This window comes from Chaetura pelagica, unplaced genomic scaffold (assembly GCF_000747805.2).
Source record: "Chaetura pelagica isolate M959 unplaced genomic scaffold, ChaPel_1.0 scaffold132, whole genome shotgun sequence".
Classification (NCBI taxonomy): Eukaryota; Metazoa; Chordata; class Aves; order Apodiformes; family Apodidae; genus Chaetura; species Chaetura pelagica.
Genome location: NW_009952709.1, coordinates 1,286,446 through 1,303,725, shown reverse-complemented (window position 1 = coordinate 1,303,725; position 17,280 = coordinate 1,286,446). Strand labels below are relative to the sequence as shown.

The 17,280-nt window shown below is 54.4% G+C and overlaps 1 protein-coding gene across 1 annotated transcript in view; it reads right to left on the bottom strand.

The window, feature by feature from the left end:
* The window catches only part of ARRDC1 (arrestin domain containing 1), a 20,433-nt gene extending 16,028 nt beyond the window's left edge, over positions 1 to 4,405 (bottom strand). The window contains exons 1-2 of the mRNA XM_009994348.1: positions 4,324 to 4,405; positions 2,793 to 2,903 (exon numbers count right to left, since the gene is read on the bottom strand). Of these exons, the coding sequence (XP_009992650.1) occupies positions 2,793 to 2,903; positions 4,324 to 4,405 (193 nt within the window). The remainder of the gene's footprint in view (positions 1 to 2,792; positions 2,904 to 4,323) is intronic.
* Positions 4,406 to 17,280: the final 12,875 nt, after the last annotated feature.

Below are 17,280 nucleotides of genomic sequence, written 5' to 3'. Positions count from 1 at the left end.
CCTGGCTGGAGACACAGGGAAAGGGACAGCTCTGCTTTGAGCAGAGCAGGCACCAAGGGACAGTCCCTCTGTCTGAAGCTCCTTCATGCTCTGCTCGGGAAAAGCCAGGGCAGCTGAAAGCTATTCCTGGGGAGCCTAAAAACACCCTGGCTGAGTCAGCACCGAGGCTCTGCCCTGCTGGTGCCCACCAGGCCATGGCACAACTCCCCGAGCAAACCCCAGCTACTGCCTCACTGCAGGGCTGTGCTAGGACACCCCAGAGCAGGCAGACAGACAGGCAGGCAGACACATGCAGGGGCAGAGCCATGGAGAAGCAGCCCAGCTTCCCTGCCTCTCTGCCAGCCTGGATATGCATCAGGGTGAGGGCTGCAACTGCAGACACTGCAGACATTCTTCTCACTGCCAGCAGGCTGGAGCTGTGCCAGCCCCCAGGGCTTTTGCCTCCATATCTGCACAGGCCAGAGCAGCACTTGCACGGGACAGTTTCAAAGCCATCTCTGTTGGAGGACTTGGGTCCAAAGGCAGCATCTCCCACCCACATCCCACCACTCGCTCCCCTGTGTTCTCAGGGCATGGGAAGGAGGAGATGAGACAAACAGGGCAAGTCCAGAACAATGAGTGCTGAGCTCGCACCAGCCACACAGAGAGCCAATGTCCCACCAGCACTGCCCTTGCTGGGGTCCCACACACTGGGACTGCCTGCCCTCCCCGTGTCTGCTTCCCTGCTGCTGGGGGCCACAGGCTGAGAGCTCCCAGCCATCCTGTCTGCTTGGACACGAGGCAGAAGAGCACAGGTCAGTGATTCTGAGCCCCTGACACGCTGCTCCACACTGAGTGCTGGGAACTGGGACCAGGCTCTTCCCCACAACTGCACTGCAGCTTTGCCAAGCAGGACAGGAGCAGCACAGAACTGCAGCTCAGCTGTGGAGGGTGGGACTCAGGCAGGGCTATGGGACAGATTTTTTCCCCTCAATTCATTACGTCTCCCACAAGTCATGCACTATCACTTCTTGCCTCACTTGCCTGGATCTGCAGGAGCTCTGGAAGGCTTCAGCTGGCTGGTTTGTCCCCATGGCACCCCAGGCAGGCAGTTGGGCAGCTGCCACCTCCACAGCAGGCTCCAGGGAGCAGCCCAGAGCTGCCACCACAGCCCCGGGACACCTGCTCAGGTCCCAGGCTGGCAGAACCTGCAGTCCCTGTGGCTGACAGACAGCAGCACTGCACGGGGTGACAAAACAGGTCTGGGACCCAGACAGTTAAGAGCCAAAAAGATTAAGGCTTTCCACTAACAGTTTAAGAACTGGGAATACCAGATTTTGGCCATTTTGGGAATTCAAGCCTTTAAAGGGGACACTTCAGAGCCACAAAAACATGTATCCATACATGCATTCTCCTGCCATCCTTCCCAGTCCACACTGGTTCTAGTTGTCAAGGGGACGGCTCCCAAGGGCAACCTCACAAGCACTGACTTGCCAAGGCAGCTCTAAACATCTTGCCAGGGGCTGCAAAACCAACAAACAGCACAGCCACCTCTTCCCACTCCTACCTCCTCATTGGCTTCTGCCACTGCTCAGCCTCACCAACCACAGCATCACAGCTCTCCCTTAAATCATTAAATATTAGAAACAGAAGTTGGCAGGTGCACTTTTCAGTGCAGTTGCAGGTTTAAACCTCTCCAGAAGACCACAAGCACTTACAGCCTCCAGCTCCCAGCCCAGCTCCATGGCCTGCAGCACCTTATAAAGCCTTGAGGATTTTGCCACCCTGATGTTCACAGCTGGGCTGCTGGGCTGTGCTCAGCAGGCAGGAACGTTTCTCCTTGCCCTCCCAGGCAGTTTACCTCCAACTGCAGCCCCCAGGCTATGAGCCAAGCCAAGAGGGGAGCCAGGAAGCTGCCTCCCTTCCCCAGGACCTGACAGCAAGCTGCACTCTTTCTTTTTGGTCAGTCTCCCCCTGATGCTAAAAGCTCCGCTTGAAAAAATTGCTGACCGAGCAGAAAACACCACTTCAGTTTTACCCATTTCCTGTCATTAGATAAAACAGCCCCAGAGAGCTGAGCTCCTGCTACCCTGGGCTTTTGGCCATGCTACAGTTACTGCTCCAGCCACTGCCTTCAGCAGGTGAATACTGGCATCTCTTGATTTCAACAGGAGCCAGGGAACAGCATGAATTATTTGTGGTAAGGCTGACCTATTTAACAGCAGAAAGACAGCATTCATCCCAGCCCAGATTCCCCAGAAGCTGCTGGTGTCACTTTACCCCACAGGGTAACACCACCCCGTTGCTATCTCTGGGCATCTGTGCTTGGGGGGATGTGGTGGTGACCCTCCTGGACTGTTCCTGCCATGCTCTCAACGTTTCTCTTGGAGGACAAGTGGCACTTCCACACCCCTTTTGATGCAAACTACTCCTGGCCTGCAACTGGCTCCTGTGGGTCAGCTTTGACAACTGTTTTATGAGCACCACAGACAGCACACGTGGGGAATAGAGCAGGGTGGACCCACAGGCCCTTCAAACAGCAGAGACATGGCTGCTGGCAGCCCTGTTCCAGGCAGGTCCAGGGGATGCAAGCAGTGTTTGCAAGGTGGCTGCCAAGTTGTGCAGCTATTCAGGATTTCTCTCAGCACAGCTCCTTCTAAGCTCTTGTAATCTGTAATGCTGGCTCACACCCTCTGTGCACAGGCCAAGGCAGCCTGTGAAGGTGTATTTCACACTGAGGAGATGCTGAAGTCTTGGTGATACATTTCTGTAGACCAGCTCGGAGCCACAGATGGTGCCTTTGTGGGCCTTACCTTTGTCTGCCAGAGACAGTGTGCTGTTAAAGTACTGCTCCTCCACAGTCCACGCTGTGTCATTGATCTTGCTAGACACCCCACAGAATCCAACACAGCTCACCTTGATGGCTGTTGAGAGAAAACACACACATCAGTGCTGGGAGAAAGCAAAACCTCAGGATCAGACTTGTTTCTGGTGCTGCACGTGGCCTTGCTCAGGAGCAGTGCCCTATGAACACACACAGGGTGGAAAAACAGAGCAAAGGTACCAGGTCATGATTTCATGTCAGCAGCACGTTTTTTCCCCTTGCTCTCAGCACCACTGCACCCTCCCTGCTACCCCAGTGCTACTCCCAGCTGTGATACTCTTCAGCACCACTGAGGTCCTCGCACAGCCCTCCAGACTGAGAAAGCCCTTTGCAGCAGGGATTTCAGCTCCCCCTCTCTAGTTTTATCCCAAATGCACCAACATCCCCTCCCAACCCCAGCACCAGCTCCCACACTCAGGTAGCAGGGATGGTCTCACACCAGGGTGTCCCTGTCTGGACAGGGATGAGCTGTGGAGGGCTCTGCTGCTCCCACCCCACAAGGAGCTGGGCATCCTGCCCAGCATCCCACCAGCCCTGGGAGGAGAGACATGTTCAGCACAAGCCCATAACCCAGCTGAACAAGGTGCATAGCCCTGTCTGCAGCAGCAGCAGAGAGCTGGACCTCCCCAGTGCAGCAGGAGCAAGCCCAGCTGCTGCTGGAGCTCACAGCCCACTCACCCTCCTGAACATCCCCAGGAGCCTGCCCCGTGTCTGAGTTGGTGTCTCTGGACTACAGCACTTTGCCCTTTACCACTTGTCCTGCATCAGGACCCCCAATCACATTGATAAGCACAGTGCTTCCCAGCAGGCAGAGCTCCTGGAGTGGCTTCCTCCTCCTGCCAGACACAGAGGGCTCAGAACAAAGCTACACAGCAAGGGCTGCAAGCATTTGAGATACCACCTGACCCTCCAAAAGCTGAAAGAGTAATTTGAGCTGTGTTTGTGCCTTGGGAAAGTCGCCCCAGAGCTCACCCTGCAGAGTGGCTTTCGGATGAGCTACCCACAAGTCATTTTCAGATAGTCTTGGCTAATTCACAGCAGGTTGGAATCAAGCACTGATGTCAACACTGGACCACAGAGATAGACAAACATGTCAGACTGCCCTTGCTGCAGAGTAATTCATCTGCAGTGCTACCCCCACAGGGAGGGCACAGACAGTCCTATCACAGCACAAACTGGGCCTGCAGGGCTGTCCCAGCTGGAACATCTCTTGTCCCGATTCTCACCAGGTTTCACAACAGCTTTAATGGATCCCTCACTGGTTTGATCAGGTGAACAGACCTGCTGGCTGGAAGGTGCAGGGACTTGTCCCTTTTCACCTATCTGCTCCCCCCTCTTTAAGCTGTCCCTCACAGGAGGCATGTCCCTGGGAGGCAGGTGGCCAATCTGCATTGCCCTAAGAGCAAATGAACCCTCCCTGCTCCACAAACCTTCTCAGCCATTCTGATCTTACCACCGACCCCAACACCAAGGACTGCCAGTGATGCTCCCTGCAATCACCTCAGACCAGTTCTCCAGTTCTCCCTTGGCCAGTGTGACCATGTCCTCCACGTGGACTCAAGACAGGGTGGAAAGAAACCCAGACCCAGGTGTCTGCAGGGGGAATGCAGAGTCCTTCCCCCAGTCCCCTTACTGGTGCTTTGCTCCAGGCAGTCAGGTGGAAAGGGCTCCTCAGGGTCTCAAGTTTCTAATCCCACAACAAAGAATAGCCTCTCCCCATCAGATCCCCTGCAACACCTTCCCAGCCTGATCATGACTTGGAACACTGGGGCCCAGCAGTGCTGCTTCATACTCAAGGGCAAAGGATAAGCAACTCCAGATGCCAACTCTCCTTAACCAAACATCAACACAGCAGCGGGGCCAGGCAGGGGATGAGCAGAAGGGCATGGCCCACCCTGGGAGCTGCCCCCAAGACACACAGCACACCTGGTCCAGACTGACACAGGGTCCCTTCTGAAGCAAACCATGACACCCAACCCCCCTGCACCCCTCCAGGTGACACCCAATCCTCTCTTTTCCCAGATGGCAGAGACAAAGCCACGCAGGGGCTGCAGAGTCAGAAGGGGCAGGGAGCAGTTCCAGCAGGGTGGCATCCTGTGCACCCAGGTGTTGGTGCCAGCTCTCACGGTCCCACCTTGGACACACTGGCATGTTTCTGCTCCAGGTCAGCCTAGATAACCAGGATGGCTCAAGACAAATCAAGCCCAGACTCAACCACTCCACTCCCACATTTTCACACAGGAGATGTGAGTGAGAAAAGCCCAACCAAGAACTGGAGAATATTCACATCCTTCAGGAGCAACAGCCCCTGAACGGGCTCCCCCTCAGCCTCCCTTCAGCACAGGAAGGTTTATAGATCCCCACCATCTGTTGCAACACCCAGAGAAGGGGATGTCAGTCTTTAACTCGATCCCACTTGCTGCGCCCACTTGCCCGGTGCTGAGGCAACTCCTGCTCCTGGGAGGCAGGTGGGTGGGCATGTTCCAGCACATTATGGCTCATCTCCCTTCCCACAGGGACTCAGCAGTGGAAGGAGGTGGGTTGCAGCACACCCAAAGCCAACCCCTTAGCTGGTGGAACCCCCTACAACCCACCCTTAGGGCTGAAGTCAGATCATGTCTAACAGAGTCCCTGCAACCAGCCAACGAGTTCTGCAGCACAGGCTCAGGAGCTGTCAGCTCCAAGGCTTCTCCATTAATCACCAACACCCCAAACCTGGCGTGGTTGCAGCCAGCCTATGCCTACAGAGGAGGGGACAGTTCCTTGAGGGGAGCTCCCCACCAAGGACAACCCCCTCCAGCCATGTTCCTGACCATCACACGCTCCGGGCAACCAAAGGAGCAGAAACCAACATTTCAAGCTGAAAAGCCTTAAGGCAGTTTCACAGCAATGGAGAAACTCTCCCCTTTCCTCTGCACTCTCCAAAGCTGGCAGAGTGCTGTTACCAGGCACACCAAGTCACTGGATGCAGGACAAGCCTTGGAGGGGCTCAGAGGATTTGTTATGGGGCATCTTCTCCAAACTCCTCCAGCAACATGAGCTCCTCCTGCCTCACTGGGGGAGACATGGGCCAGACAACAGCTCTGAGCACAGGCTCTGCCCATGGCTGAGCCCAGGGCTGTGGATGGATATGGGAATTGCACATCCCAGCTCATCCCACAGGCTCCTGGAGGTCCCCAGCCCCAACCAGGGGCAACCTGCTGGGGGCAGCAGGTCCAGGGCAGCCACAGAGCCCCCCCAGATCACCCTCCCAGCAGGAAAGCCTGGCAGCTGCAGGGCTCTCATTCCTCCCAGGTTATCAAGAAAGCTCAACAGGTCAAACCATTTCTCTTACTCCTAACCAGGTTTTGGAGCAACAAACCATGAAATCAGCCTCTCCATCAGCATCCCATGGGCTGGAAGATACTGAGGACTTGCCCAGCTATCATGTATGGGCTTCTGCCCAAAGGCAGGAGGAGGGATGGGGCAGCTGACAGGCACGACTCAGGAATGTGGTGCTGGGGGCAGCTGAAAGCTAAAAACAGCATCAGTGGGACGGTCTGGAAACCAGCACCACCAGAGCTGCTGCAACTGGAGCCACCTGAGCCACAAAGCTTGTCAGCCTGACTGGCAGGAAGCAAAATGCACAGTCTGAGCCCTTCCAAGGAAAACCCTGTGCCAAGCTGCAGATAGAGGAAGTAAGAGAAGACTCTACATCTGAACAGGCCAGTTCCAGTTATCAGAAACCCATTAAAAATGGCTCAGGGATCCAGTGCTACCAGTGGCCCCAGTTACCACGCTCCTGCTCCCTGTTTACCCAGGCTGCTTCGAACAAATACAAGAAAAAAAACCACAAAAGTGCAAAAACTGAAAGGGAGGTGGAAGGGGGAGGCAAGCAGGGAAAAAACAAATTAGGAAGCCATGCAGAAGATGAGAGCCCTTCACCCCTGCAGTCCCCCAGGGGCTCAGGGAAGTGGCAGCTTCACATGCAGCCAGACACATCCTCAGCAAGGCGGTCCAGCACGTGTCAAAGGCTGGAAATAAGAGGAGACAGCTCAGCCATACCCATCTCTACATGAAGTAAAAATAGAGACACCAGGAGCTGGGCACGTCTGCCTTCTTGCAAGGTGATTTAAGGAGAGCAGCCGTAGACTTCAAATTGCTTTTCCAGGGAGGTGTCCTCCTCCTCATCGGAGTTGGCGCCGCATGTCAGGCAAGAGGAAGGCAGAGGACACGGATCCCCCTCCCCTGCCAGGCTCTATGTGCACATCCCTACTTCCAAAACCCACTCACGTCCTGGGCAAGCAGAGTCCCACCAGCCACCCTGCCCTTGGCAGCAGCAGGTCCCAAGTGATCCCCTCTGGCTCCAAGTCCCTCCCGTGTCACACACTCACCCCGACAGGTCTGGGCAGCGTGGGGGGAAGGAGCCACCAACATGGGTCTTCTGGGGTGGGGAGGGGAAGCAGCAAGAACAGTTGGGGGTGGTGGCTGCTGCATTTTATGCAGGACAAACAGACTGTCTGTCATTCCCCTTGCTCTGCAAGGACAGGCAGAGCTGGCAACTGAGCTCTGAAACAGCACTGACCAACAGCCCTGGGCTTTTGCCAGCTGAAGCTTCTCCAGTGAGCACAGGGCCTTGGCCATGTCTGTTGGACATGGGGGCTCCAGCCGCCCCTGCTGCAGGGAAAGGGGTGCCCAGCCCAGTGAGTGTGGGACAAGATGGATGGCAAAGGCACCCCATGCTTGCAGTGACCACACGCAGTGCAGGAGCTTGGGACACACATTCATAAATGGGCTCAGAGGGCAGCCAGGGACTGAGATACCCTTGGAAAGCTCATGCACTCCTGTATCCAGATAACAGGGGAGAACGTGCTGTGGGAGACAAGTGAGTCTGCAGCAGAGATGTCTTCATTTCATGGAAAGCAGCCACAGGAGGCCAGAGCCCCCTTCCTTCATCCCTCTCCATCAGAGCTGCAGCAGGCAGCTATCAGCACATTTTAATTAGATACGCTCAGAGCTGCAGGGACCCAGAGCATCCCATGAGCTGGGAATGAGCTGTCTTCTCCCACCCCAGCCTTGCACACCCCAGGAGACAGAGACAGTCCCAGGAGAGGTGGTGATGGATCACCCTGAGCCCTGCCCATTCCCTGGTTGATGGCAGTGGGGACCTGCCCAGGATGCTGCACAGCAGCAGCCAGAGGCCACCTCAACATCACAGCTCCACCTTGGAGTGAAGCCTCTGGGGTCAACAAAGATCACAAGTTTTGGTGTGCCCTGAGATCTTCTGGTCCTGTAAAGCCCCAGCCCTGGATCTGGATGAAGGTGACAGGCTTGGGGTTACCCACACTGCCAGCAAAGCATGACCAGATGGTGCTGGGAAAACAGAAAGCCTAGGAGACAGCAAGACACACAGACAGAGCAAGTTGCTCTCAGTCAGTTTGAATAGACTGTGTAATTCCTACCAAAGCTCCAGGAAGAGGGGACACCAAGGAAGCTGAGACACAAAAGAGGGGAGGGATGAGGCCTTGGTACTAATGGCCTTTCCACAGAAACACACCAGGACAACTTCAGTCACAAAGGGCTCGTGTTCTCTAAGCAGGAAAGCTGGAAGCTCACAAGATATTGTTACTCCCTCAGCGTCCAACCCTCATGCACAAATATACTGAGATGCTACTAATTAAACCAACAGCTCCTAATTAATTCTCAACTGTCCCCATCCCCCTGGCTCCATCCTGTCAGTTCTTGAGACACAAATTGTCTTAGGCATTTCACAAGCCAGCGAGGCAAGAGCAGATCTCACACCAACTGCTGGAGGCAGCAGCAGGTTTGGCACAAGGTTAAGGACTGTCTGGAGAGGTTTTTATCTTCTCCCCTCCTAAGAGCCCAGCACAGGGGCAGGTCATGGATTCAGCCTCTAATGTGGAAGGAGTTGTCTAGAAGAGTAGTTGATGCTTTCCATCTCAACTCAAGTTGAATTGAGGCCCCGGGAGGTGATTTGTCTGGAGCTGACACACATTGAGCAGCATCCCCCACACCAGCAGCAATCCTGTGACCCAGGGGGACATCCCACATCCCGCAGCCTGCCAGCCCATCACACCAGGCCTACCCAACACAGTCCTCTGCTTGGAGGCTACAGGCAGACTCCCAGTGAAACGTGCAGCCGTCGCTACAGCCTGACCTGCCTGTCCCTGTGCTGCTGCTTGTGGGCAACACTCCTGCACAGCCCAGCTGGGGCTCAGGACCACCCTGCAGCCCCCTCTGCACAATTTTTAGCATCATTTCGCCTCCAGAAGCCAGACCTGCTGCTCAGCCATTCCTCCCCCAGGTTGGCACTTGCTCTCTGCACCCTGCAAGAGGTTGGACCAGCCAAATCACTGCCAGTGGAAGGGTCAGTCCCTCCCATCCTGGCCCTGACCTTTCAGTGAACTGATTTCCAGGAGGGCAGAGCCAGCCTGGCAAGCCCAAGCTCTCAGCAAAACTCACCCTGAGGGCCAGAAGTGTCTGTTGTCCCTGGCTGTAACAACAGGGCTGTAGTTGCCTGCTATGGCAGGAGGGACCAGCCAGGTGTCCCACATCACCTGCAGAAGCCACTAAAGCAGCCTCACGCTGCAGGAAGGCCAGGGCAGCTCCTCAACACAGCCTGTGAAAGCTCCACTTGCAGCAACAAGAGGGGAGTGACAGCTCTGCCACGGGGCAGAGTGACCCACAGTCATTATTTTGGCTACAAATGAGTTATTTCAGCCAGAGTGCAGTGCAGCATGAGAAGGGACACATCCATGCAGGTGGTATGGACAGACACGTCCTCATTCTAGCAAACGCAGAGTCCTCCAAAGGGAGACCAGCAGGTGTGTGCCTGTAGGAAAGCAGAGTAGGAAATCTACTCCAACTCCCTCCCCTCTGTAAGCACCTTCTTCCATCAGGTCAAGAGCAATAGGGAAACCTACATTTTCCAGCTCCTCCCCAAAATCAAGGGTCAGCCTACAACTCAAGAGAAGAAAGCTCCAGGGCTTCAGTTCAGAACAAACTCCTGCTCAAACCGAAGGCTCTTCTCCCTTGCAGAGCTGACAGGTTTATTTATAGCCCCACAGTGTTTTATCAGCACGCTGGCTGCCCTCAGAGGAAGGGGTCATCTTGAACATCTGGAATGAAATCTCTGGTTGAGCACATTTAACCAGCCTGACTCTGCACGTGTCCTGATGTGGGTGGAAAACTCACTGAAGAACGAGGCCACACGGGCCGTGGGATGGGGACAACCACACACCACAAAGTCTGTGGGTCTGCCAGCCCTGCTGCCACAGGCACAGACAGCTCCTTGGCACCAGGAATGAAAGACTTCAGCACCCACGTGCAGGGCCTGACTGATGGGCTGCACCCCCTCCAGCCCTGCACCCCGAGCCCTGCCACAACCACCCTACATGCTTCAGAAAGGTCTCCCCCAGCCTGCCCTTTTCCCAAAACTACCTCTTGCAAAAAAAAAAGAAATAATAATAAGTTGTTTTGAAGCTTCAGATGGATGTAGGTCCCAGTGCTGTGTCACCCAAGCAGCCTGGGCAGGGAGGTGGGGAGGGATGGGGTCACTCTGCCCTGAGAGCCCACCAGGACAGAGGTGGTTGCACCACAACAACGAGGCAGCACAGAGTCCATGTCCTGGCAGAGCTGTACAGCCACACAACCATCACTCCCTGCCACCTACCCCAGCCTCTCCAGGGCCAGGCTGCCCACCAAAACACCCTCAGGCTTCCTGTGGCACAGGCAACACCCCTTCATGGTGGCTGCAGAGAAAAGGAGGAAGGAGAAAGTCCTATCTGGGACCAGTCTCGGGAGCCCAAACCCTTGCCCTGTCCTGAAGAGGTGGCCTGGCCAGCAGAACTGCTCCATGCAACACCTGCTGCCACATGGGGGGCTGTGCCAGCCCTTGGTTCTCCTGCAAGGGGAGCAACCAGCCCCACAGCCCTCTGAGGCACCAGCCTCTTCTTCCCAAGCCAGGATGGCAGACACAGACACCCCCGAGCCAGCTCAGACTGCAGCACAGGAGGCACTGAGGGAATCCAAGGATCTGGCAGGGAGTGGCAGAGCTCACTCTGAAATCTCCATGCCAGCCACCCACCTCAGCTGCACTGCCAGCATTCACAGCCTCCTAACATCCACCTCTGAGCATCAGGGGGAAAAGCAGAGAGGCTGCAGAGGAGCAGAAGGCTGGAGGAGATGGAGGCAGCATTCCGTGTGGATCCATGTGAGTGCAGCCAACAGTCAGGCTCAAGAAACTTCTTTCCTTTCTACTTCTCCGGACAGAAATTCAGAGGGGGAAACTCTGACCTACATGGTGACTACTGTGCCTGCCCCTCCTTCCAGAGCTATGCTCGAGACCTGCTCCTGTTTGCCCCATCCACAGGAGAGCTGTCTGTGCTCTTACTAGGTCAGGACCAAGCTCCAGGCAGGACTTGCAGCAGTTCTCATCCTAGCTAGGAGCAGCTGACCTCCTCATCCAGCAGATGCCAGCAAGTAACAAACCTCTGTCACTGCCTCTGCTCTCTCCTCCTCATCCTCCTTTCTGCACAGAGCTCAGTATAGCCCAGTTCCTCATCCCACCCCTGCCCAGCTGCTGCCAGCTTGGTACAAAAACATCTCATACTTCAGATCTCACTGACATCCATGAGTATTACTCATGATTCCCTGGAAAAGACAGATCTTAACTTATTGCCATCCTTTTCAGGGGACCTGGGCAACATAAATCTGCTTTTGTGAGCTCAGGGCAACCTGAATTTAAGCAAGCTATGCTTTTCAAAGCAAAACAAGGCCGTACATGCATAAGCTGTCAGAGCATCTTAATCTTCAGTGTCTGGCCTCCTAGAAGAGCCCTGTGGGAGGGGAATGTGGGGCCCTGGTGCCCAACGAGCAGCCAGACAAGTGGAGCAGAGCCAGGAGCAAACCCCTGCTCACAGGAATGCTGCTGGATGCCAGGACCTGCCAGCTCTCAACACTTCAGCCAGCCAGGGACCACAACCACCTTTCCACAGGCTGAGCAGCACTGGAACAGAAGAGAGGAACCTCTTTTTTTATAGCTTGCCCTAACTGAAATAGGTTTCCACCCAGCACTTAGCACTACTTTAGGTCAAAGCAGTTAAGATATTCTGGTACACTTCACTTGGCTGTCTAAAAAAGGAAGAACCAGGCAAGAAACCCCACCACACAGAGCTGGAGGTCCCAGGAGGCATTTGCTGAGTGCTTTAAGACCAGTTGGGCCCAGCTGTAACAAACTGGGCCCCCTTAAACTCATTAACAAACTCAACTGTTCTTTCCCAGGGAGCATAAAGCCAGGGACCTTCTCCCAGCTCCCTGGCAGAACAAGCCAGCAATTCACCACACACAAGGAGAGGGAGGCTGAGCTCTCTGATGTCCTGGGAACACACCTCTGCTTGTGACCACTGCCAGCTCTGCTCTGCTTTTCCCACACCCTGGAGCAGGTTTAACGAGCTCCATCCAGCCCCCAACAGCCCCTCTGCTCCCCCCACAGCAGCATCACCCCTCCGCGCTGGGTGCAAGAGCCACCGCAGGCAGATAAACACCCAACTGATCAGGTTTCTCTACTTACCTCAAAGAGCTTGATTCACCAGAGCCTACTCCCTTTTCAGGCTCTTTCTAAATAAAAGCTTCAAAGAGTTCTGGAAATTCGTGCTTAACAGGCTTACTGTAATGCTAGAGCACAAGAGCTCCGGGCTCTGCTGCTGGACTGAGTCACGCTTGTTTCCTCCTGAGACTCTTGGATACACTTGTCCAGGAGTTAAGGCTACAACAAGTCCTGTTGGCTGATGCTCCTTTTGGCAGATCCTCACTGCCACCCAAAACACAGCCTGACCCAGGTTACAGGCCCTCTCAGCAACTGCCAGCCCTGCAGACGCAATGCAGCTGCTCAGGAGAGGAGGTGATGCTCCTCCATCCCCTCCTGAGGCTCCAGGGATGCTCCTGGACATGACCTCCCCAGCACTCACTCCCTGCCCTCAGAGAAGAGCACTCAGACTCAGCTCAGCACTTAGCTGGCCAGAACAAGGCCTGTTTCAGGCTGGACTTCCCCTAACCATGTGCATCCAGGGCTGAAAGGATTCAGCACAGACAATACTGCCATAACCAGGCATCCTGTCTCCATGGCACTGAGAAGGACTGAAGCAGCAAGTTCAGCCACCCTGGGAACAGCAGCTTTGGTGTGAGGGGTTGGAGCCCACATACAAGGAGAAGAGGCAAGAGCAGAGGGGACAAGCAACCACCCGTATCTGCATCAGGGCTCACACACCACACTGCTCCGCGCGCCGAACTCGCAAGTCAGCAGCTAGAATTTGCTGAGACACCTCCACATGATTTAACACTGCTGCAGCTTCCAGGCACGAGCCTGCAGCCAGCTCTCCTCCTCCTAGCAGGGGAGGTTTCAAGCGCCTTTTCCTGAAAAGCCTTATTTCTAAGCAGTAAAGCAACCCTGCCTTCAGTGGCTCCTCACTCCACCCGGGGACCGGCGCAGGCAGGTTCTGTGGTGGGGAGGCAGGGAGGGCCAGTGTGGGATGGTGCCACAGGAGATCCCTCACATGCACACTGCCCAGGATCCCACACACCACACCAAGCTCTCAGGCACTGCTTTCACACGTCTCAGCTGCCAAGAAATCCCCCTCCCCCAGCCCCAGTGTCTTCAGAGAAAGCAGCCAGAATCCACTTCACTCTGCGTAAGAGCTGCTCCTCTGATTTTCTTTGATGCCATTCAATGCAAGCAGCTGGATTCTCTATTTATAGCAAGATCATCAGTTTGGAAAAATGACTTATGTTCTTGTTATATCAGAGTACAAGATACATAACAAATCCCTGCTATGCTAGGAGTGCTACAGGTTGGTCAGGCTGGACACCTGCAGAGGTCCAAGCAGACAGACAATGAAGCATTCAGGGCTGACAGCAAAATCCTCTGGACTTAACATTCAGTCCCATGCTGATGCTCCCCACCAAGAAGGCACCAACTCATACCCATGCCTCAAACTTTCCTCCCTGGAGATGCTGCATTCTGAGCCAGTTTTATTCAGGACTCATTGCAGGGAGCATTTGGGATGAAGGTGGGTGTCCAGGAGGGATGGACAGCAAGTTGCTGCAGTGTCCTCACCTCTGGCCTGAGCTGCTGGAGCCAGAACAACTGAGAGTATGGTTCCCTCAACCAGAACAAAGGGCTGGAAGTTACAAGCATTAGTACTCCAGAGATGATTCATGCTTCTTGGAAACAGCCTTTTGCTACAGATATCTGATAAGCTCGTTTTCAATCAAGATTAATGTGCTCAGAGGTCAGAGTGTTTTTACACTAGGTCTCCAAATAACTGCAGACTGGCACTAGCTTGACACCCTCACCTTGTTGAAGGGGTCATCCTCTCCACCACCACCATCCTGCATCCCAGGTTCCTCAGATACCTGCAGTTTACTGAAGCCATTCAACTTAACAGCATGGCATTGACCACCCTCCTGAATGCAGTACCTGATGCTGGACAACGTACCCAGCTAAAGCCCTTTCTGGTCAACAGCCTCTGTCCACAAGCCTAGTCACAGCAATACACCCAGCTGCCACTTGACACTGGCACCCCATCAGCTAGTTTTAATTGACCAAAAAGAGTTGGGGGATGTTCAAAAGCCATCACAAGGAGGCAGAAGCCTGCACATCTTTGTGGTCTGAAGTCAAATTTCACCTCCTGATTCAGACCCTGGACACGACCCCGAGTACACGCAGGCAAAACTGCACAAGACAAAAATCTGCTGACCAACAGCAGGCTGGTCCTTTGCACATTTTCTCCCCTCCTAAGCACTCTGCATTTCCACACGACAGATTTGAAGGGGGACAGATTTTAAGAGCAGCATAAAGAAGTAATTAACTTCCCCAGCAATCCCTGCCACTGTAATTCAGAGGTCACAACAGCAGCCTAAAGGCTGTATGTTGGATATCTCGGCCTTCAGCCCTCAAGAAAAGAGGCACCAAACAAAATCCCAGTCCCTGGTGTGCTTGCTTGCCCGGCTGCTTCAGGAGCAGCTGCCCTGAGCAGGAGGAAGAAATACTTGCCCCACTGCCTGGCAGAGCAGCTTTCTCTATGCTTTTGTACAGATCAGGTCTGCAGCAGCTTCACAGCACAACCCACCCACCTCCTTGCCCTTCTTCTCTTGCAGAGCCTGAGCATCCTCTTCTCCAGATGGCAGAGTCTGCATGTCCACCCTGTTTTTGCTGGCAACAAGAGCCTCTAGCCAGGCTTCACCAAGTCAAGTGGCAGCAATCTGGGTTCTACAGACAGATGTACCTCTTCCTCAAAGGTGACCTCCAGGAGAAGGTATTCCCCAAAACTACAAGCAGAGCATGTCCATCCACGCACTCACACCACCCCAGCAGAGGGGCTGGCCTGAGCCACTGCCCTCCTTGGCTGCTCCCCCTTGCCCAACCCTGCCTGGGGGGCTCTTGTAGGGATGGGGAGCTGCCTTCAGAGAGGGATGTAAGCCCACAGATTCCCTCCCTCCAGCCAGGGACCCACTCTGCTGCCCACCTGCCTCCAGCCCTGACAGACAAGCTACAGCTCTGCCAGCTCTGCACTGCTCCAGGCAAGGGATAAACATTCACACCCCGTTTGTCACACTTGGAAGTAAATCAGACAGACAGAACTCTGCTCCACTTGCTCTCCCCTTTTGTTACCCAGGAGAGGGGAGGCTGCAGCACGTCTCCTCACCAAGGCAAACGGCAAACAGAGTTTCTCAGCTGAGCACAAGTGGTGTGTGAGCAGGGGGGCGGTGGAGAGAGGCACAGACGGCAGCAACAAGAAACACAAAACAATCTCACGACTAGTTATTGACTCCAGAGGAGCTGGAGCTCTAGCAGCAAGCCAGCCAGGAGAGCAAAAATCCCTCTTTTGTTCCACAGCCTCAGACAGACTTGGCCACACAGCTGCCTGCTGTCTCGCTCCAGACAATGAGAAAAGAAAGTTAATCCACATCCCCTACAGCAGGAGCCATCCAGCCTGCCCGAGCCATGTACCAGCATTCCTGTGCACCAGTGCCAGCCTCCTCATCCTGGCACCCACAGCTCCTCCTCATCCTGGCACCCTCATCCTCAAGGACCTCACCAGGCACTGCCAGTAGCACCAAGGATGGACACAGCTTTGGATCTGCTCCTGCCTTCCAAACCCACCAAGCCCTTGCTTGGCTCTGCAGGCACTGTGCTCCCTTCCCATGCTGCACCCCAGAGCAGAGACCAGCTGTGGGGTTCCCCACACCCCCACAGGTGATGTCTGCTGCCAAGCACAGTCATATCAGATCCACCTTTGCAGAAGACAGACTTCCACAGAGCAAGCTTCAGACTGCCAAGCACGGACAGAATCCATCCTTTCACCAGCACCTTCCCAAGCAGCCCAAACCACAGCCCTTCTGCAGAACAAGGTCTTCCTCTTTTTCAGGGATCAAGTGGTTCAGAGGATCGTGGCCAGCAGAGTCCTTCAGTGTCACCTCTTCTCCCCAGCATGGGCACAGGTTACACACATACCAAAACCACCTTAGACATCAGCCAAACACAAATTTCTTCTCAGCCCCCTCCTCGGGCAGCAGAAGTCATAATTTACTTTGGACACATGATGTGGGATTTGAGTGACTTGCTTTTCAACCTCCTTTTTCACCACCAGCTTTCCCAGTTCTCTATATGAGAAGTGAGAACATTTACTACATTTAATATGAGAGCAGGAAATGATGATTCACATGCTCTCTGCCCTGTAGAAAAGGGATTTGTGTACCTGGGTACTTCTAGAGCACGAACAGAGGTAGGTACTTGTATCTGGAGCTTTGTAGTTCAAGGGAGTGCTTTTAAAGTCAAGTCATCACTGCATAAACCTGGACAGCTAAATAACAGAGAACAGCAAAGTGCTGAACTCTGCTCTGGAAAGCACTTGCAGTTTCTTTACTCTTAGTGACCCGGGAGAAAGGGCTGTTATTTTAACATTACACTTCTGCCCACCAGAAGCCTGGCTGAATGGCAGGCAGCAGGACTAAAATTATCTGTATGGCCCCTGGAAGCTGCTGAGTTGAGAGGAAAGTGCTCCAGCATCCCCGAGCAGCACAACCCTTTGTTCCAGCACACTCCTGCCAGTGACCAGGGCTGCCTGCCCTGCTCTGAACAAACTTACTTCCCTCCTCCCTCCTGGCCAAATTAACTCCATCTCCAGCTGTCCCAGCGCCAGCTTCCTGTTAAGATTAATTATTCTTTGTACACCCGTGTTTGATGATTTACCCAGCAAGGCAGGCATAATGATTAGGAACTCTGCATTCCCATTAAGGGTCTCTCCTGAGGCTCAGAAGTTTTCTGAGAAGGACAATCATGGTGGCACGGCCATGGGGAGACGTGTGCCTCCCCGGAAGGTCTGTGTGGGTCACCAAAGGCCAGTCACCATTCGTGA